Here is a 20860-nt window from a genome sequence, read left to right as displayed (position 1 = left end):
CACACTTATCGGTGGGTAAGCAAGAACCTTCTGATTCACCGTGCTTTGGCGGACCATCTCTTCCCTTGCGTTTGCGCCGCCGCCCGGCGCCCGCCTGGCCAACGAGATGCCTCTGACGGACTGGCACATGCGCTCCAGTCACCTTCTCCCTGCTTACTCCCTTGCCGCCTTTGCTTTTGTGCTTTTCCTGTTCTTGATCCTCTTGCTGCCTCTCTGCAGACTGACATCCAATGACGCACCCGCACCCACACCCGCTTTATCTGTGCAGCGCTCTTTGCCATGTCCTCTGCGAAGCACCCAGAGTCAGGGTCACCACCGGCACGCGTGTTGTCGTCTCCAACGACGGCCTCGGAGAGTGAGGCGGTCGGTACGCTGCAGCTCCTGCGGTTTGCCTACAGCTACATGACATGCCAGCTGCGCGTCATACTCGTGTCCGGCCTCTTCATGGCTTGTGCGACGCTGCTGAGCATTTCGATTCCCGCCCTCGCCGAAGAGATAGTATCATACGGCATGAGGGCGACCACAAAGACCATAGACGGTGTCTCGCACACTGTGGAGAGCTCTAGCGCCACATCACTGGAGGCAGCAACGGCGGCGCCGGGACTCGGGATGCCCGCAGACGGCGCGGGAGCTGGAGGGGATCGGCTCTTCTTCCTAGGCCTTGGTCCGCTCAGCGAGCGCATCTTCAAGCCGCTGCTTCCAATGCTCTTCGCCTTTCTTCGCAGTGCCGTCGTCGTCAGAGATGATGCAGAGCCTGCGGCGTCGCTATCCCCCTACGTCGAAGGGATTCTCTGCCGCTGCCTCCTCATGGCAGTGGCGATCATATGCTACCACTTCACTTCCCTGCTCGCTCACCTTGCCGCGTACTACGCGGGATCGGGAGCGCAAAATGCCTTGACGAAGGATAGCGTGCGCCGCATCCTTCATACTCCGCACCCCGAGCGCGTCGCAATCGTGAACGCGGTGAAGCTGGCGCAGCTCATCACCGCCAGTGGACGGGCCTTGAGCGACACGACCGGCGAGCTGCTCACGAACGTGCTCTCGCAGGTGATGTACATTGTGGGCTTCTTTGCCGTAATGCTCTTCCTGTCCTACCAACTCACCCTGATCATTCTAGTCGGGGTGGTGGGGATTCAGTGTCTCTTCTTTTTTCAAGGGATCTCGTTGCACCGCCAGGGCAGCCGCGTCACGGCAGAGGAGGCGAGCGTGCAGGCGTACATCGCGAACATCCTGCAGCGTAGTCAGACCGTGCTGGTCTTCGGTTGCAGCGAGTTCGTGCTGGACCGCATGGCAGACCGATCGGCGCAGTTGTGGCGGCTGACAAACGGTCTAAACCGCAGCATCCACGGCTACGCCGCCGTCAGCTCCGGCCTCACCCGCCTCATCCTGGTCGTGGCGCTTGGGCTGTCGAATTACTACCAGCAGAAGGGTCAGCTCGGCATGCGGCACACAATCTTGTACTTTGCGTGTTTCCAATCGTTTGTAAACACGCTCGCGTCGCTTTCGTCCGCAGTGAGCCAGCTGCGCGCCACACTCGGGCGCCTCAAGACATTGGATGCGATGCTGCGCTGGTACTCGGAGCCGCTCGCGGGCACCGCGGGAGAGGGCGGCACCGCGGGAGAGGGCTGCACCGTGGCCTTGGAGTTGGCCGTGGTCGACGTGCAGGAGTCCCCCACAGCAGAGGTAGCTCTGGACCACGTCAGCTTCTCGTATCCAGCGGTGCCGGCTTTCTTCAGCGAGGTTGGTGGCGCCGCTGGCGCAGGCGACGCCGTTGCCTCGTGGGAGCAGCAGCTGAGCACCGCCATGGGCAGTCGGCACAATAACGGCGTGTTGCAGGTGAGCTTGACGGCTCTTGTTGGAGGCATCACGGTCCTTTACGGCCCCAGTGGCTGTGGGAAGAGCACCTGTCTGCGGCTTCTGTGTGGTCTGGTGCGGCCTCACACAGGCACGGTGCGCACGCAGCGTCGCGCCGTGCTATTGGAGCAGCAACACGCCATCTTTATCGGCACGGTGGCAGAAAACATCTTGCTCACCAGCCTATCCAGCTTTGGCAGTGGTACGGCTAAAGCAAGTGCGTTAAAACCCACGATGCCATCGAGTGGCGTTCCTCAGTTGCCCACTGCCGCAGCGACTTTCGCGGAGCTGCAGCGGCGCGTCACGGACGCAGCGGTTAAGAGCGGCTGCGCAGACTTCCTGAGCAACCCGTTCAGCACCTTCATCGAGAGTGTCGACCACCCGCAGTTCAGCGGTGGCCAGCTGCAGCGCATTGTCTTGGCTCGAATGTTGGCGCGGACGGACGACTACTCGCTTGTCCTCCTAGATGAACCTACCACCGGACTCGACCGGAGCGCCGTGGAGGTGCTGCTGGAGACTATCAAGGAGCTGCGTGACACCCATCACAAGACGATTCTCATTTCGACCCACGATCGCCGTGTGGCGGAGGTGGCGGACAAAGTTATCGACCTGTCGGCGAGCGCAGCAGAGGCACGGTGAGGACGCCGTTGCGCATGTCCTTTTCGATAAGGTTTGGACTTGTGTGAATGAATCAGATGCAAAACACACACACCCACGGGAAGGCACACACGGGTCAGATGCTCCGCCTCGTCGTTGCGGCGCTGCATTTTTTTTTTCATTATTGGAGCATGTGCTTTGTTCCACCGGCAAACGATGATCCACTCCCCCGCTTTCCCGCGTTACACAAGGGCACTTTTCTGTTTGGCCTCCTTGTAACGAAGTGTACGCTTGCCTCGCCCGTGCGAGTGCACCGTGATAGTCGTCGCTGATGCGCGCGGACAGAGGTGTCCCTCCGCGGGTACCTCGTCCAGCTCGAGCATGATGGCGTCTGCACGTCGCACACCAATACCTTATTTCCTTCTTGTCCGTCGATCTCTCTTTGTGCTCGTATCGTGTCTCTCGCGCTTCCTCCTCGCTCTCCCTCTATGCCCCGGTCTCACTCCCGCTACGGCTTTGCGACGCTGCTGACGCGAACGCGGCATGCGCATCCTTCCTCACCGCATCGTTCATGTAGAGTCTGCCATTGCGGGGGCCGCCGATCGAGGCGACACGGCAAGTGCCAGGCTTGCTAAGGAGTCACTGAGCTCGAACTTCTCCGCCCCATAACCATCTCCGTGGTTGCTTCTCAGTTCGAATAGGCGCGGAAACCACCCCATCACGAACATGCGTCTCACTGCGGGCAAGATTTACTTTTGGGGCTCGGTGGCTATCATCTTCCTCACTGCATGGAATCGCCGCTCCACCACCCAGCTGCGCACCGTCGTGGATAACTTAAAGGAAGAGCGGATGCGTGAGGCGGAGCGGCTGCGCCAGCATCAACTCGGCGGCCAAGGCGGGGCCAGCGGCGCCCCCATGATGACGTCAGTGTCGTCGATGCCGAAGCATTTTAATCCGTATCACAAGCAGCAGGAGATCGAGAGTGCCTCCGCAGATAAATAGGTCGCAAAGATCAACAGATAAGGCTGGAGGTAGTGTTGTCGCCTAAGTGGAGGGCGCCGCGGTCTGTGCCTGAGGTGGGTGGTGGTGACCTTACGCGTGTGCGTGGCAGCAAAGCCGGCTCATTCAGTTCTTTCTATTTTTTTTTGTGGGCTCCTGTTGATGAGTGTTTGCCTTTTCACGACCGCGTGTGCTCCTCGTGACAAGGGACACCTCCCAGTGTGTGGTATCTCAGGTTTCACTAGCCACACTCCGTGTGGTGAAGCCAGGCAGCCTCCCTATCCCCTTCCGATGCACAGCCACCTCTGGTGGTGACAGGGCTGAGTGCCTACGGCGTAGGGGAAGGCCAGAGCGATGCATCGCGACTGATGTGGACGGCCAGGCTCTGCACGGCGCCGCGTCAGAGCGCTCTGCGACGGTGCGCACGCTTGCACTAACCCATATGATTAGGCAGAGTGTCATCGCGGCTCCAACGCATCCCACGCCCGGCCCTAACTGCCCACTGGTGTGGGGAGCCCGAGTACCATCCCTGATGGTGGACACACACCGTGCGGCGACCGGCATGATGGGGGAGCGGCCTGCGAGTCGGCCTGCGAGGCGGCCGTGGTGGGTAGAGTTTGAGGCAGAGGCCATGCTCAGATGGCTGAGTCGGCGCATTGCTGCAGCACGTGTGTCTCACGCTGCTTCGCACCAGGCGATGCGGTGCCTGTGACGGGCCAGGGGTAGACTGGAGAGTGACTCATGCTTTATGGCAGAGAAGGGGAGCGCGTCGGAAGCGGAAAGGTGGCGTACAGCTTGCGTGCGTGTGAGTGTCCTTGGCGCATTGGCACTCCATAGACGAGGTCGATACGGCAATGACGATGATGCTCACTTTCTCGTCTGTGTCTTTTGTTGATTGCTAGTATGGTTATCTGCGACAGCCACTGTACGTTGGCGCGCTGCAGTGCGCAGGTTTTCAGCAGAGTACGAGTGGCTCGTGCACGAGAACAAGCAAACCTAGGTCAAAAGAAAACAAGAAGCCGCGGCAAGTGGCGTGCGGTTACGCCACCTCATTGCCTGGACCTTGTTAGGCGGTGGTACGCTGCTCGCTGTTGGCTTCTCTGCGACCGCTTCGGTCGAACGGTGTTCTTTCACCTTTGCTCGCGTGCGTGTATGTATGTGCGTGGTGCACGAGTCGCTGCACGACTTGGTGCTTGCTGTTGCCTTTCAGAGTGTCTCTGCTTTTCTTTTGTTTCTCTAGCTGGCCTCTGCTCGGCAACCACTCCGCACTCAATCGTTGCTTCTCGGTGTGCCTGTGATCGTTGTGCTGTCACGCGCTATCAGGCACGAATGTATGCATACGAAGGCATACGCGTTTCTACAGTTGTTGGCAGGAAGCAGTTCGTGAGGAGTTCTTTTATTACTTCTTTGGCTGCCGCTGAACTTGGCGAGGAGGCATGCAAAAGGCTCCGTTTGCCGCTGAGCACGCATCTGTTCAGCGTTCGACGCAGCCCCGGCACGGCGATGGCTCGCTTCAAACGCTGCGCCCATTTTCTGTAGGTCCTGGCTCTGCAGTATCTGCACATGCACAGAGATGGCCACTGCAGCCAGCGAAGGCACATGGTAGCACTGCGACTAAGACGACGATCCCTCCATATGCAATCGCGGCCGGCGGTACCGCGGTCAGCTTTGCCGGCCCCACGGAAGCGCCTGACAGTTTATTGATGTCGTCGCCCTCGACCGCCTCCCCGGCGCCTCCAGCGTACACGGGTGCTGCGCTGCTTGCCGGATATACGAGCAGGCGAAAGATCGTGCAGAAGGCGGCCGCCCTCTCCGCGCGCATGCGCCGTCAGGTGCAGGATGTTGTACAGATGGAGGAGGAGCAGCGGCTGCTGTCGCAGGCGTACCGTGGCCGGCAGAAGCTTTTGGAGCAGCAGCCGCAACCGTTTCAGCAGGCCCAGACGAATCCGAGAAGCGTAGCGGGCTTTGAGGACGCAAAAGCGGCGGGCGAGAAGGCAGCGTCGAAGGCAAGGGTGGAAACTGCTGGCGATACGCCATCTACACCTGGCCTTTCCTTCAATCCAGCGTCGCCAGTCGATGCTGCCGCGGCATCACCCGACAAGAACAACCCTACACCGTTCCCAGATGTCGATATCGGGCTAGCGTTAGAGGGGGCCTTGGACATCAAGCAGTACCTAAAGCAGCAGGCGCAGGAGAAGAGCGACACCCTGATCAAGATGCGCGGGATACAGCAGGCGATCCTGGAGCTCAGCGAGGAGGCTACCGCCGACGTGGAGCGGCGCTTGACCCAAAGGAGCTACTCAACCTCCGTCGAGGAGGCAGATGAGCCCTCTAAAGCGCTCACGGCTGTGGACTTTGGCGGCCTAGCGACGGATGACAATGCCAACCGGCACCCTGCCTCTGTAACGGAGGCGAAAAGGAAGGTGGAAATGATTCAAGAGCTGCGGTCGACCTTGAAGGAGATGCTCGACACTCACCATGCACCTTTTGTGGCCCAGTACTCGACGGTTGGCAGAAGCGTCAGGAGGGGCACAACAGCGACAGAACTGCCAGGGTCGACGTGGCTTGAGCAGGACGCGGCGTACCGCCCCCCTGCACCTTTGCAAATGTTCAGCACGAACGCGTTTGCTGTCACACTGGAGTACCTCAGCGACAGCATTGCCTGCATCGCACATATCGCGGACGAAGTGTGTGTCGCGACAACCTTCCGCTCACGCGCGGATCCAGTGGTGCTGCTCCCCCACCTGGAATCACTGCAGAAGTGGTTTGCGCAGGCTGAACGCTGCCTTGACACGGCGCAGCGGCATCTCCGTCACTTCCAGTTGGGCGAAGCGGCTTTACTTGATGGCGGCGCGTACGAGGTGAACAGCCTGCGCGAGCAGGCGCTCCTCTTGAGAGAGTCGCTAACTGCGCATGATCAGAAGGTGAAGGCAGTGGAGGAGGCGAAGGTGTCGGTGCTGCATCGTCTTCGCGAGGTTTGCCGGCGCTGCTACCTCTGGGAGGCGCACTTACTTCACCGCAGAGACTCCGTCTACGGTGATGGCGCCTCTCGGGTGTCGAGCTCACTGGAGGGGATCGGCAGTGGAGCGGCGCTAGTGTACTTCTCCGCCCCTAATGTGAAAGTGTTGGAGCCGACGCTGATGCACGCGGGACCTAATGTGGATGCAGCTGGAACGATGGTGCCCGATAGCAGTCTTAGTATTTCATTTCCGTACACCACGGCGCCTCCCCCATGCGCCGAGGCTCGCCTCATCGCCGCTACGACAGAGGAAGCCTCCTCCTCGGAGGTGACGAAAGCCATCACGGCGCGGCCTTCGTCCACATTGCGTAATTCTCACCGAGGAGGCAAGTGGAGTTTCAGAGTCAGAAGTGATGCCGCGTCACGGCCGCTGACCACCTCGTCGCCAAGCACGCCATCTCTGTCACTGGCTTCCATCTGCGCGCGCGCTCATCAGCCACTGACGTCATTGTCGCTGCGACTCATTGAGCAGCGCGTTGCTCGCTCGTGGTGCAACCCGTATGTCCGCAAAAAGTACCTATGCCAGCGTGCAGAGCAGGTGATGATGCAGCATCAGCCTCAGCAACAACAGCTTCATGGGCGTTCAGCAGAGCAGCGGCGTTCTTTCTCGCGTGTGGGCGCCTCGATATCGGAAGACCTGGGGAGCGGAGGCCGCAATCTGGCTATGGAGGCAGCGCGGGCGCCGACCTCGCACCCGCCCAGCTTCATCTCTTTTGACTCGGCTCACCGCCACCCATCCTCGTACGCGATCATGGATGCCACCGCCGCCGCGGATGATGCGGCTGGCCGAGTCGCGCTGCCGCGGCTGGGGTCACACACTGACGCCAGCCGCGGCAGCACTGTTGCCGAGTCAAAGCGCAGTGCCAGCCGTGTCGCAGACTCCCTGGCAGCGTCGGTGGCCGGCTCGACAGCTGCCTTGGGGGAGTCGGTGGAAGATCTGGCAGATGCGCGCACCGTTCAGCTGCTGCAGAGCTTACTGCGCAGCATACCTTCTAAAAACTGTGCCTTCCCTCGCGATCACGCTAAAGGCACGGAAGGGAAGCGCGATACCGGCGGCAACAGCGGCGATGTAACGGCCAACTCATCGCTGGTACAGCCACTCTGCATTGATGTAACACAGGATGAGGAGAAATGCGCTGCAATGCGGCATAGCATCCAGCGACTCAGCAGGTATCTGGCGACGTGCACAACACGTCCCGCATCAAGCCGGCAGTCCATCTTTCAAAAGTACCCCAAGGGCGGGGGACTGGCAAATGCGTTTTGCGGAGAGGATGATATGAGTGGGCGTATCGACGCGAGCAAGGGGGCAGACGAATAGAGGGGCGTCGGCGACAGATAGAGGAGGGTGTATGCGAGGGACCTCCCCGCCCCCGCCCGCCCCTTTCTGACGCTCTGGCGTTCGTTCTCGCAACTGTTGCGTTGTTACCACACCTCTCTCTCTGGCTAGCTGCTGCCGTTCCGCTCTCCTCACGAGCTCTTTTCCTTGACTTTTCTTCTGCCTTGCGCCCCCTCCCTTTCGTGTGCTCTTTGCTTGAATCCCTCGTCTCCGCGGGTGTGATGGTGAGACCGTGCGAGTAAACCGCTCAACATCTCATGAATTACGGAACGCGAGGCACCACCGCAACTGACTAGGCAGTGAAACGCGCACGCATAACAGCGCAGACAGGCCGCTGCTGAGGATGTGTATGCCATTTTTGTGAGAGTTTTTCGCTTTATGTATGTATATATACATATATTGTTTTGTTTTTCATTCTTCCATGTGTAACCGTACTCATCATGTGCAGTCGTTTCTTCTTCTGTTGGTGCCCGCATCTTTCCACGCGCCTTCCTGCTTTGAAACCCTGTGTGCGGTGTGTCTCGCGCTCTCGCTATCTGGACTGCTTTTGGAACTATTGCATTCAAAGTTGTGGTGTGCGTGTGCGTGTCTATAGGTGGGTCTGAGCATGAGGACCTGCAGCGAAACCGAAAAAGCCAAACAGTACCGCGGTGTGAGGAGATCTGACGTAGCACTGCGCCTGTGCAAAGGCCTGTCAGGGGTACTACATCGGGAGCAGCAGATCGAATGCGACTCCGTCGTATGCGCTCGTGTCTGTCTTTTCGCTATAGGACCTTCTCTACTCCTTCCATACCTAAGCAAATCGCCGGTCGAGATGTGCTGCAGGTTGCCATTCTACCAGGCTCATCAGTTCCACCTTCTGTTTCGATGCTCTCTTCTGATTATACTTCCGCCTCTGATTATTCATCTACCCCCCCTCCCCACCCGCACACCCACGCATACACATACCATGTGAATGAGCACATGCGTCTCCATGGGTTTGGTATCCCTTTATTCCCCCTATTCGTTTGCCCTTGAACAAGAAGAACAGCCAACCGATAAAAAGGCCTAGCTCTACTACCTCTGCTTGTGCTGCTGCGTCAAAACACGTGAAGCCGTCATCCAGAAGATTCTTTGCCCGTTTCGCGATTTGGCGTGTCCCCATCGATCCGTTGCTGCCGTGCGTGTCTCTCTTTTTGTCTCTCTGTTCGTCGACTCCTTTGCTGTTGCCACCCACTCATCATCTACTCTCCTGTATACGCGCTCCCATCGCGCCACTGCTCCTCCGTTCTGTTTCCACTTTACATTTTTCTCTTCGCTTGCCACTCTCAGCGGCGGTGTGTGCAAACCACAGTATTATCTGTTTTAGTAGTGAACTCCCTCCCGCCACTGCCCCAGCTGCTCATCCCGCGTGTGCCGGTGTGCGCGTGCTTGCGAGCTCGTTCACGTATCTTCTTTTTCCCCACATCGGCACTTCGCCGCAGAAAAAAAAATGTCGCAGAGCAACTACGTGTTCAAATACATCATTATCGGCGACAGCGGCGTTGGCAAGAGCTGTCTGCTGCTCCAGTTCACGGACAAGCGCTTCGAGCCGTTACACGACTTGACCATCGGCGTAGAGTTTGGGGCTCGGCTCATCTCCATCCAAGGCAAGAGTGTCAAGCTGCAGATTTGGGATACGGCTGGGCAGGAGAGCTTCCGTAGCATCACCCGTAGCTACTACCGCGGTGCTAGCGGGGCTCTGCTCGTCTACGACGTCACCCGACGCGATACCTTCACGCACCTGCAGAGCTGGCTGGAGGATGCCAAGGCAAACGCGAACACGGCACTTGTGATTATGCTGATTGGTAACAAGTGCGACCTCGAGAGCAAACGCCAGGTGAGCCGAGAGGAAGGAGAGGCGTTTGCGCGCTGCAATGGGCTGATGTTTATGGAAACGAGCGCCAAGACATCGCAGAACGTCGACGATGCTTTCCTGCAGACGGCAGCGCTCATCTACGACAACGTGCAGCTTGGCATGATCGATGCGTCTGTCGTCTCTGGACGTCCAGGGACGCAGGTGAACAACGCACATTTGCAGAATGCGCTTGCCAACAACAACAACAGAAACAGCGGGTGCGCATGCTAGATGAGGAGAATGCAAAGAAGCATGCGGATGCGAAAACGCGGCGATTCGGGGGAGCTGGCAGCACCGATCCGGAGGCGTGGTGATATTTTGGAAAGGTGTGCCTTACTCCCTACGTGCTCGCAAACGTCTCAGGCTAGCGCCTGAGAGGGCGTGCCGGCTGCGCGTCTCCCTAACCTCAGCTTCACTTTATTTTCGCGAATATGTCTTTTTGGCCGGCTCCTTTTTTCTTTGCCCTTTGAGATGATGGCGTTTGCTCGATCGCGTGTGCGCGAGCGAGTGATGTGTGTTGCGGTAGGGGTAGTCGTGGATCGGTGTGTAGGGAGTTCTTTGTCGTGTTTTGTTTCTTTGTTTCTCGATGCGCTTGCTCTGCTGCTCTTCCTTCTTTTTTTTTTAGTGTTTGGATGCCGCCTAACTCCCAACTTCACCCCCTCTTCCTCGTGCGCTCCGTGCTTTCACTGTTGAGGAGTTATTACTCGGTTGCTTCGAGCGTGTGTGATCTCTTGCGCATGTATTGCTCGGCGTGCCATCTGCGTGTTCATTGTTTTCGGGGAGTGCGACAAGGAGGTGTGTGTGTGTGTGCTGCTGTTCTGTATCTTGCCTCTTTTCGCTTGCTCTTGTCTTCGTTGTTTTCTTCAGCTTCTCTGGCGAAAAGGTGTGTAGCTGTGGCGCGAGGCACGTGCGCCATTGCACGATGGCCATCCTCCTTTGTGGGTTCGCGCCGCTGCTTGAGCGAGTGAGTCTGTAGGTGGGCGCTTTCGTGACTGCAGTCGGTTGCTGTGGTCGGCGCCTTGTCTGCGGACTCGTGGGCAGCTCTCTTATCGGCTCCTCGGCGCCTTTTCGTCTCCTTATCCTTCGCACTGCCTGTTCCTGTGGGCGTGACCTGTGCATTGTGTGCTGTCGAGGGCTCCTCAATGAAGGGACAATATGGAGAGGTCAAGACAAGCGCGCGGGAGGCGAGATGGCGATGATGTACCTTGTTCTGTGTCTCTGTATATATGTGCGGGCCCATCTCTGTTTTCCTCCGCTTCTGTGCCGCGTGTGCGATTCCATGCTTTGGGCCGACGTCCTTCTTTGCTGCCGCTGTTCTGGCTCTTGCTGTTGTGGCTGCCGATGCATAGGAGCGTGTGTCTGCCTCTTCCCTCTTCCCTCTTCCCTTCTCTTCCCCCTTTTGGGATTTGGACGTTTGCCGTCTTCCCGTTTCTTTGTTTGTTTGCCTCCTTTTTCTCGCTTCTGCTGCGTAGATGCTGCTGAAGACATCAGCGATGTTTCCACGAAGCACACAGACACACACATGCATGCATACATGCATACCCGCAGTTGTGCTGCTTGCCTAGCTCTTTCGTTTTGTTGCTGCCGCATAGGTGGCCGAACTGTCGGAGCGGCGATGATTTCGCTGCATCCCTATGCACGTGCGCGTGCCGGGAAGATGTGGCCGCCACCGTTCAATCCCAAGGGAGCAATGAGCCGCCCTTCTCACAGGGAGGGAGGGGGTCGAATGCGGTTACGAGCAACCGATGAATGTTTTGTGCGTACGTGTGCATGAAAAACTCTGCTGTGGATGTGGGTGGGAGCGTGAATGCGGGTTCGCACACCCGTTGCACGCACATATGTGCCTTTTCTCTTTGTTCTTTTTTTTGTGGTATTCGCATGGCGCACCGTGACGCATTTTCGGGGAGGTGTTCAACGCCAGACTTCTCTTCCCGCTCTCCTTTCTGGCCGTTCTATCTTTTAGCTTGCTTTCTATGCACGCGCTCCTGTCTCTTATGGCAGGGTGGGGTGGGGAGGCCAGTCTCCATGCGTGTTATATCAATGCTCAGTGCACCCGCCACTCTGGGAGGAAGCCAGGCAGCCTCCCTATCCCCTTCCGATGCACAGCCACCTCTGGTGGTGACAGGGCTGAGTGCCTACGGCGTAGGGGAAGGCCAGAGCGATGCATCGCGACTGATGTGGACGGCCAGGCTCTGCACGGCGCCGCGTCAGAGCGCTCTGCGACGGTGCGCCCGCTTGCACTAACCCATATGATTAGGCAGAGTGTCATCGCGGCTCCAACGCATCCCACGCCCGGCCCTAACTGCCCACTGGTGTGGGGAGCCCGAGTACCATCCCTGATGGTGGACACACACCGTGCGGCGACCGGCATGATGGGGGAGCGGCCTGCGAGTCGGCCTGCGAGGCGGCCGTGGTGGGTAGAGTTTGAGGCAGAGGCCATGCTCAGATGGCTGAGTCGGCGCATTGCTGCAGCACGTGTGTCTCACGCTGCTTCGCACCAGGCGATGCGGTGCCTGTGACGGGCCAGGGGTAGACTGGAGAGTGACTCATGTGGTACAGCAAAGTGGGCACGTTGAACATCATCGAAGAAAAAGCATCCACTTGCCTCTCCCCACCCGTACCTCTTCTCTCATGGGCACACTAAACATATGCCCGTCTTCTTCTGGCGACGGGGCCTTCCTCTATGTCTGTTGTTATAGGTGCACCTGTATCCGTGTCTGTGCTTGCCCCCACTCAACCTTACATGAAAGAATACAAAAAAAAACAGAAAGAAAAGCCCCATCGTGTTTGCGCCTTTTTGCCCTCCCTCCACACAAGCAGCAGCACAATTGTACATACGCATACAAACACACCGGTGCGGGCACCTTGGGGACGCGTAGGTGCACGCCGCAGAATCCCCGTTTCTTCTGAGTTCGCGGCCGCCGTAGCTTGCTCATTTTTCCTTTTTTTTCTTATCTTCTCGCATTGTGTAGCATTCGTCTCCATGTCACCCCAGATTTCGCAAAGGCCACTCGCCGCCTTCGGCGCGCTCCTCACTCTTGTGGTTTTGTTGGGCAGCTGCGCTGCGGTGCAGTCAGCGCGTGCCGATGATGGTAGCCTTGCTGTGCAGGTTGCCGCTGGCCGGGAGGTCTGCTTCTACGAGGAAGCTCCTGGTGCTGGATTGAAGATGTTCCTGCACTACATGGTGACTATGGGCGGTTCCATGGACATTGACTGTACGATTTTGGCGCCGGACAAGACTGTCATCTGGAATGCCGAGCGCGACACGGAGAACCGTGTCCTCTTCAAGTCCCGCATACCCGGCTCGTACGCCTTCTGCTTTAGCAACCGCATGAGCACGTTGACTTCGAAGGTGGTGTCCTTCTCTGTGATGGTGGGAAATGGAAACGCCGCCGACGTGATGCGGCCGAAGGGGGCGGAGTCGGACTCACTTCACCGCTCCATCATGCGTCTGCAGCAGGGATTGCGGGAGATCGAGGAGCTGCAGCAGGCCCTGCGCACCCGTGAGCAGGACCACCGCGCCACAACCGAGGTCGCCAATACACGCGTTGTGGTCTTCTGCATCCTGGAGAGCGTATTCATTATCGGCATGGGTGTCGGAAGCGTCCTCTATCTGCGCCAGATGTTTGTGACGAAGCGCATGGTGTGAACTGGCCATGGATGCAATGGCGAACAGCCTCGGTGCAGGTTAGAGTTGAGCACGGACTTGTTGCCCCCCCCCTGTTTTGCTAGTTTGGCCCTCTGACGCATACGCGATGAGCTGCAGCGGAGATTTCGGAGGTAGGGGGTGGTTGGGGGCGAGGAGATCAAGTGAAGGAGCAAATTCTAGGAAGGGCGAAGGGTGGCGGCAGGGAACTCTAAAAGACGTTGAAAAAGAGGAGGAGAGGGGGAGAGGCAGATGAGATCGTCGAGTGCGAAAGGTCGAAGAGGCGCGCGCTTCCTTTTAAGTGTTCTTCCCTGCAAGTGCGAGGCATGCTGAGGCACATGATTGTGTTTCTCTTTGTCCAGTTTCCTGAGCAGGGGGGGTGGGAGCGGGGCAAAGAAAGCAGAGTGGAAGTGAACCACCAAAGTAGGAGTCTGAAGAATGGGCTTCACACGCACCGCGCGCACGCTTGTTCGCCGTGTGTGCTCGTCGCATTTTGTGACTTGGGCGACTTTGTTCGGCAATCGGATGGGCTTTCGCGAGATGGTGCGCCAGGCACTCCGCACGACAGAAACGTCTCTCTCATTTTCCCCGCTTCTTTTTTTTCTCTGCACATCGTTGCGCCTTGCAGCTTGAACTACATATATAAATATATGTATATATCTGTGTGTGCACATTTTCGTTGCGGGAGGAGGGCCAGGGAGGGGTTTGGCGCTGTGAATGTGCACGCCCCTTGTGGCCGCCTTGATGGAGACATGAAGTAACCGCCTCCCTATCCCCTCAACCAGCAAAAACGGAGAAGAAAAAAAAGAGAAACAACGAAAGCCCGAATCACCTTGACGGGAGCGACATCCATAAGTATCCTTCTCTTGTTCTCCCTCATTCCTCGGTGCCTTTGCGCCTTGCTGTTTTTTTTTTTTGCGTGATCACGCGCCTTGAGTGTCTGGGCTTGTCGCTCCGCGTATGTTGCATGCTGGGTCCTTTCAAAGGCACAGAAAAGTCAAACCACACAGGTTGTCGATGTATCTGTGTGACGTTGCAGCGCGCGTGCTGTGGGCATCCGCTGAGCAGGAGAAGCCCGGGCCGCATAGCGCTTCGTGGTGGCGCCTCTTCCTTTGTCTTCATTCTCGCTGTTGCCATGCACCACCAGCGGTGAATCGTCACTGATGAAGGCGCGATGACGGTGCCGCTCTCTCTCTATCCGTCTGTATCTGTCTTTCTCGCTATTCATGCGGCCTGATCTGATCGCTCGTGGGCTGCTCGCACTCCTCCTTCCACTTCAGCTCGTCTGTTTCTCTGCCCACTGAGTCTTCCTGTCTTTTTTTTGTTTGTGTTCACCTCCTCACTCCGTCCGCCTTTGTCACCGGCGCACGTCGCAGTCGTCTTCAACGTGGGGACTAAAAACGAAAACGAAAGCGAGAGACGCGAGCCCAGAAAAGCGGAACGACTGGCAGAGCCCGAGGAATAGACAAGCACAGGAACGCGCACACACGTCCTCTCGGTTCTTTGCCCTTCACTATTCTGGTGTGGTCTCTCTGCTTGCATCACATCCATTACCCCTTTGCTTGCTCACGGATTTACACACGCAGACGTACACGAACGATGCCTCGAAGAGCTCTACTCGGAAACTGGTTTGAGGAGGAAGCGTATGAGCGAGACCGCCGGCGACTCATGCAGGGCCGCAGCGGCGGCATCGTGGAGGCCTCAGCCGAGGTGGCACACATGATGGCCAAGATTCGGCATCACAACGCCCCTCATCCTATCGCGCCGATCGCAGAGGATGGGTACTTGCACTTCTACGTCCCGCTGATGCTCCAAAACGCTCACACGTGCGGCTTTCTTAGCGTGGACCTTGACGACCGCAAGGCCACACCAACAGGGTGGCAGGTAGAATGCTCCACCGCCCCAGCGGAGGAGGCGACGTCGCGGTGCACCGTGGTGCTTACGCCTGCTGCGATGCCACAGATGGATAGCTTCCCTATTCCCGAAGATGAGGCGGACGTGGTGCATTATGGTCAGCCATTCTATCTGATGACGGTGCGCGAGCTCTGCGACGATCCGCTGTTCCTGATGTCGGAGTTTATCACGCCGGGGTGCGCGTCGCGGGTGACACAGAAGCTGCAGCACACGTACTTTTCTCCAGACGGCGGCAGCGCGGCGGCCATGTGGTGCGTCGAGGACGCGAACCCCGCCTACCAGGAGGACATGCGTGATCATCCTGTCAAGGCGGATGATGTGATCCGCATTCGCCACAACATGACAGCCGCACCACTGGCGAGCCTGCGGGAAGTCTTCTACAACGATTTTGGCGCGCAGTTTGAGGTGGGCTGTGGGCGCCTTACGGCGCTAGCAACCAAGAGGCGCGGTGGCCCGCCGGCGCCGGAAAACCTGTGGATGTTCATTCACAATGGCCAAGGACTTCAGCAAGAGTCTGACGAGGGTGCGGTGCGCGGTGAGGAAGATACTCAGGAGGCCTCGGCGGCACCATGAGAAGACAAAGAGCAGAGCGACATGTGCGCGACTGCAGCTTTCTTTGCGCTGGCGTGTCTCTCTCTCTCCGCGCGTGGGCTGTCCTCTGTGTATGTGGGTCCCTTCCTCTCTTCACGCAAGCCTCTCTTCCACCGGCTCGTGATGCTGTCGGCGCCTTCTCCTTCGTCAACTCTACGATGTAAAAGGAGTTCCCTTCCTTCACTCTCAACGTGCGCATCTACTCACTTTATGTGCTGGTGAGCGTGAAGTATGTTGCATCGACTTGCATCGTCGCGTGTGCATGCGCTAGTGCAGGGAACGCCGTTGTTCACGTGCGCAGCCACCCCGCACGCTCTCTATGCACCCCCACATGTAATCGTGCAAGAGCAGCCACACTAGAACCAAATACACGCACGTCTTCTCCCGCTGGCACACGCAGGTGCCCGTGGCGACGCGCATTAGACCATGGCGCAGACAGTGCATGACCAAACTTGCCGTCGTTAGCGGCCGAGTGCTGAAACGCCCGCCAGATGCCAGCCGCTCTCTCCCACGCATGGCTATCCTTCAGGTCAGCTAATCCCCACATTTGCGCAGAGCGCACTTTTGCTTCGCGCCGTCGAGAAGCTTACGTCAACGGCGTCTGCACAGCATCGTTGATTTCGCGCCCTTATTTTCTTTTTTCGGTTTGTGTCCTCAAAGCCTGTCCGCCTTGGACGATCATCGGTCTACGCCGTTTGCTACCATCGCTGCATTTCTTGATGGCGACCTACTTCCTTGACCCCCTCCTCCTCCTCCTCCTCCTCCCTCCTCTCTCTGTCGCTCTTCATCACGCCATCCACATCTGCCGTGCCGCCGCTGTCCGAAAAAAAAAACATAAAACGCACGGAAAGGAGATGCGCACACGCACACACGTGCTTGACTTGCCTTTAATTCCTCGCCAAAACACACACACACACACACATACGCACAGACACGCACCGACACGAGAGGAGCTGACGCGTAGCAGCAGGAACGACCCACGAGATCACAAAGAACACATTCGGCTCTCTTTCTCTTCTTCAGACCCACTCGCACTAGAACGTGCATCCACGTGCGCACATCGGGGAATCTGAACGCTGGGGCTTTCGTGCAGCCTCCATGCAGAGACACTCGACTTTTCTGCTGGCGCCGCCGCAACGGCACCAGCAATGCTGCCTTCTCGCTTTAGTGGCGCTTCTCGCGATCTTGCTGCTTGCCTCGCCGACTGTACTCGCAGCGCCACCACCTCAAGGCAAACCAATTCGTCCGCTGCACGGAGCCGGCTACGAGCACTTGGACTGCTCCGCTTGCATCACCGTCGCACGCACGTTGTTTGAGCGCCTTAACCAGACCCTCGCAGAGAACCCCTCCACCTACCTCATCTCGCACCGACTCGGCAAGAAAAATCAGCTGCGTCGGCGCCAATACCGCAACAGCGAGCTTCTCGTGACCGAGGTGATGGAGAACGTGTGTACCTCCTACAAGAACGATGCTCGCTTGCTGCGGCTGCATCCAAAGTCGAAGGTGCGCCTGTATCACCAGCAGGTTTTCGGGGACACCCGTCTCGGTGTGCGACACGCGTTGCGTGAGGATGAGGTGTACCCGGCCGACGCCGATTCGGCGGCGTGGGCTGAGAAGCTCGATGGGCAACTATACCCCATTGCGAGGTTGTACAGCCGGCAAGATGCGGATGCGTTACAAGGATTGCAGAGCCTGTCTGCGACGCCTACAATGTGTGCGCTGCTGGTGGAAGAGTTTGAGGACGAGATCGAGAGCCTTGTCAAGAGTGTGCGCAGTCTGGAAGAGACGGAGCACAGCCTGTGCGGTATGGCGCTTCCCGTGAACAAGCCCCGCGCAGCGCTGGACGGGGAGACCGAGGGAGATGAGGTGAGTTCAGTTCCTCTCATCACCAACGTGTGCGCCGATGTGGAGGTGCTGCGGGCCGCCGCCCGCCGGGATCAGCAAAGATGGGAGCAGTATGAGCGCCGCGAAGCAAAGAGGAAGGCGAAGCTTGACCAGAGACGGAAGCTGGAAACGACTGCTGCCGCTGCCACGAGTGAGCCTGCGGAGGAGGCACCAACAAATGCAGAGGCGGCAGCGGCCCTTGCGAGCTCAGCTCCAGGGGCTCCAGGCGAGCCTATTGACTCCCCTACAGAGGAGGCGCCTTACAGCTCTGCCGATGGAGCTGTCAAAGAAGCGGCCGAGGACCGCACTGATGGCGACCTTTGAATGAGTTTCAGGTGCCTCTGTAATTGTGCATGTGTATGCATGTGTCTTTTTGTTTGTGCTGCGACAGACATGAGGAAAGGGTCATCAGGTGGTCAGTGCTTGCGCTGACCGCTGCGCGCGCGATGCTGCAGGGGCGCGCACATGTTATCGCTCACCTTCCTCTCCCTTGCACAGCCTGCAGTCCGCCGTGAGGGCTCTCTCCCGCGTCCTGTACTGCACACGCATGCGAAGACGCCGTTAATGTTTCCAGTAGTGTATACAACGACGGAGGACAATGTGTCTCTCCTCCCGAACCCTCTTCCCCTCCCGTCATTTCGCCTTTGCCTCAACGCACTGGCCACGCATTTTCTTTTATTGTTTCGCAGTTGATGCGTCTCGCTCTTTCGTGAGCTCTCTTCACAAGAGCTGAGCACGTGCACATATTCTTCTTCTGGGCTTCATCACGTCGCGGGTATCACAGCCTGCAACGGTGCATGCAAGACTGACAGCAAGCGCGAAAACACAAAAAGTGGCAGAGGGGGAGAGTAAGATGGGAGTAAGGATGAGGTGCACTCAGTGTGCCGCCACATTCACTTCGCTACACACTTCTCTCTCTTTGAGTTTCACGACAGAGTCTGCCGAGCCATGAAGGCTGGCATAGGAAAGCAAACGAAAAAGAGACGCAAAGTCTGCGCATCCATACGGGCACACACCCATATATGTATGTATGTGTGTATGTGCGTGTGCGTGCTTGCTGTGACTTTGCGATTCATGTGAATTTTTCTTTGGCGCATTGCTGCAAGGGCGGGCTGTAATAGCTTTTTATTGTCCTTGCGCATTCGTGTCTCTCCCCACCCCGTTCCATGCTCCTTTCCCGTCTGCCATCCTTCCAGGTCTCCCTCCTTGTGCCCTCTCCTTTCGTATTGTCACGCTTGTGCTGCTTCTACGGCCGCGTTGCGTATACCTTGAAAAAGATGTAAAGCTCTCACACACACACGCAAAACAAATTGTTCGCAGGTTACACAGCAGCCAGGGTCTCTCACTATTGCCGGCGACACCACTGCCGCCTTATCCTTTGTTTGCCTTTTCGCGTCTCTCTGGATTTGTCTCGGTACCAGCACCTAGGGGGCGCTGGTGTGCATGTAGCTGCACGTGCACGTGCATGTGCGTTTCCGGGTTTCCTCTGCTTGAGCTCGCAGCGATCACACACTGATCACCGCCACCGTCCCACCATCTCCCTGTTCTCTCCATCTTGTTCTATCGTTTTTCTCCCTTTTCCGTGGCGGAGAGCAAGCGCAAGAAAATGGCTGATCAGGCGCCTCCGGGGGTGAACATGCCGAAGAAGCGTGACCCGCGTTTGCGGCAGATGCAGGCGCCGCAGCAGCAAAAGTTCTTCGACTCCGCCGACTACGAGGTGCGCAAGCAGCAGCAGCAGCAGCCATCGCAGCAGCAGCAGCAGCCATCGCAGCAGCAGCAGCAGCCATCGCAACAGCAGCAGCAGCCCTCACACGGTCAAATGGCGCCAAACGGCATCCCACGTCGCGGACCGGCGGACGGGCTGCATCTTGGCGCGGCAGACGGTGGCGCACCTCGTGGCAAGAACCCGCCACCTCCTCCGCTGCCAGATGGCTACGCAGTTCCCGGTGCCCGACGAACGCCTTGTTGAGACACCTCTGCCCGCCAACCGAAAGCGCTCATCATTCCTCAGCGCAACGACACCGAAGGTGCCGAGCGGTTTCTCTACCTCGTCTGCGCTTTTTCTTTTTCGTTGTTTCTCTTTTTCTCACTCCCTTCATCTCTAGCTTCTGCTTTGTGTGCACGTGTGCGCGTGTGTGGATCGCGATTGCTGTGCGTGAGCCCGCCTCTGACTCAATCTCCTTCGGTTCTGTGTGACCGTATCTACCTTTGATCCTTAGAGCACCATCTTTCACTTGCATGCGTCGGTTGTGTCCCCCCCCCACACACACACACCGAAATACAAGCACACTTAAAGGCAGAAATACGCACTCACCGATGTCGCTCCTGTGAAGCGCCGCATGCCAAGATCCTCCTCTTGTGTGTATGTGTGTTTTGTGCGTCCTGGTTGTTGGCTGTCGTTTGTCGGCTGTTGTTTTATCATTGATCATACCCTCCTCTGCACTGCGCCACGTCGCGCGCTCGTTGCCTCGTCCCTTCTGCTGCCTTCTCCCTTCTCCTGCCAGGCTTGTCTCTCTTTCTTTCTCTCGAGCTCCGGGTCAGCACCACGACAGCCGATGTGGTACAAACACGCAGGCCGAGCACGAGAGAGAGAGAGAGAAAGGGGGAGGGAGGGGCGGGGGCAGGTGGAGAGGCCCGCTCGATGGAGGAGAAGGCAAGAGCGGGCAGCAGGGAAGCTTTGCTGCTGCGGTTGGTGCTGTGCTGTTTTTACTGCGTTGGACGCCACCATCATGATCATCATTTCCTTCCTCCTTGTCTGACGTGCGCTGGTGAGTCGCTGACAGGACGCAAAAAGAAAAGAAAATGAATACATGGAAAACGAACAAACAAAGAGTCGGTTCGCGGTTGCATCGCACAAACCCTCCAGCGGCATGGACGGAGGCACTGGACGCACTGCGATGATTGCCTAGCTGACGGAGAAGGGAGAGTGATGCGGAAGGTGAAATGGGAATCACCGTGCGGTCGCGTTCGATGCAGCCTTGTCGCTGACTTTCAGGTACATCTCGCCCCACACGGCCCACTAACCACCCAGACACACTCTTCCGTTGCCAACCCCCCTCCCCCACGCTACGCCACTTGGCGCGCATTATTGTGGATGTCTACGAGGTCTCTCTTTGACGGCGGGCTGACTGCATCTCTTTCTTC

The 20860-nt window shown here is 57.9% G+C and overlaps 8 protein-coding genes across 8 annotated transcripts; all 8 read left to right on the top strand.

Annotated features, from left to right (window-relative positions):
• Nucleotides 1–279: 279 nt before the first annotated feature.
• On the top strand, nucleotides 280–2493 carry LINJ_32_2190 (ABC transporter-like protein; the record flags this gene model as incomplete). Its single annotated transcript, XM_001467860.1, has 1 exon — nucleotides 280–2493. One exon carries the CDS (start codon nucleotides 280–282, stop codon nucleotides 2491–2493), a length of 2214 nt encoding a protein of 737 aa, XP_001467897.1.
• A 684-nt stretch (nucleotides 2494–3177) lies between these two features.
• Nucleotides 3178–3453, top strand: LINJ_32_2180 (hypothetical protein, unknown function; the record flags this gene model as incomplete). The annotated part of the gene is made up of 1 exon (XM_001467859.1): nucleotides 3178–3453. The coding sequence occupies one exon, from the start codon at nucleotides 3178–3180 to the stop codon at nucleotides 3451–3453; it is 276 nt and encodes a 91-aa protein (XP_001467896.1).
• Nucleotides 3454–5153: 1700 nt separating this feature from the next.
• Nucleotides 5154–7787, top strand: LINJ_32_2170 (conserved hypothetical protein; the record flags this gene model as incomplete). Its single annotated transcript, XM_001467858.1, has 1 exon — nucleotides 5154–7787. One exon carries the CDS (start codon nucleotides 5154–5156, stop codon nucleotides 7785–7787), a length of 2634 nt encoding a protein of 877 aa, XP_001467895.1.
• A 1489-nt stretch (nucleotides 7788–9276) lies between these two features.
• On the top strand, nucleotides 9277–9912 carry LINJ_32_2160 (putative ras-related protein rab-2a; the record flags this gene model as incomplete). The annotated part of the gene is made up of 1 exon (XM_001467857.1): nucleotides 9277–9912. One exon carries the CDS (start codon nucleotides 9277–9279, stop codon nucleotides 9910–9912), a length of 636 nt encoding a protein of 211 aa, XP_001467894.1.
• A 2935-nt stretch (nucleotides 9913–12847) lies between these two features.
• Nucleotides 12848–13330, top strand: LINJ_32_2150 (cop-coated vesicle membrane protein p24 precursor; the record flags this gene model as incomplete). The annotated part of the gene is made up of 1 exon (XM_001467856.1): nucleotides 12848–13330. The coding sequence occupies one exon, from the start codon at nucleotides 12848–12850 to the stop codon at nucleotides 13328–13330; it is 483 nt and encodes a 160-aa protein (XP_001467893.1).
• A 1596-nt stretch (nucleotides 13331–14926) lies between these two features.
• LINJ_32_2140 (conserved hypothetical protein) lies at nucleotides 14927–15814 on the top strand (the record flags this gene model as incomplete). The annotated part of the gene is made up of 1 exon (XM_001467855.1): nucleotides 14927–15814. The coding sequence occupies one exon, from the start codon at nucleotides 14927–14929 to the stop codon at nucleotides 15812–15814; it is 888 nt and encodes a 295-aa protein (XP_001467892.1).
• A 1116-nt stretch (nucleotides 15815–16930) lies between these two features.
• On the top strand, nucleotides 16931–18040 carry LINJ_32_2130 (conserved hypothetical protein; the record flags this gene model as incomplete). The annotated part of the gene is made up of 1 exon (XM_001467854.1): nucleotides 16931–18040. One exon carries the CDS (start codon nucleotides 16931–16933, stop codon nucleotides 18038–18040), a length of 1110 nt encoding a protein of 369 aa, XP_001467891.1.
• A 1282-nt stretch (nucleotides 18041–19322) lies between these two features.
• LINJ_32_2120 (conserved hypothetical protein) lies at nucleotides 19323–19685 on the top strand (the record flags this gene model as incomplete). Its single annotated transcript, XM_001467853.1, has 1 exon — nucleotides 19323–19685. The coding sequence occupies one exon, from the start codon at nucleotides 19323–19325 to the stop codon at nucleotides 19683–19685; it is 363 nt and encodes a 120-aa protein (XP_001467890.1).
• Nucleotides 19686–20860: the final 1175 nt, after the last annotated feature.

Source organism: Leishmania infantum, chromosome 32 (genome assembly GCF_000002875.2).
Source record: "Leishmania infantum JPCM5 genome chromosome 32".
NCBI lineage: Eukaryota > Euglenozoa > Kinetoplastea > Trypanosomatida > Trypanosomatidae > Leishmania > Leishmania infantum.
This window is presented reverse-complemented; position numbering and strand designations above follow the sequence as displayed.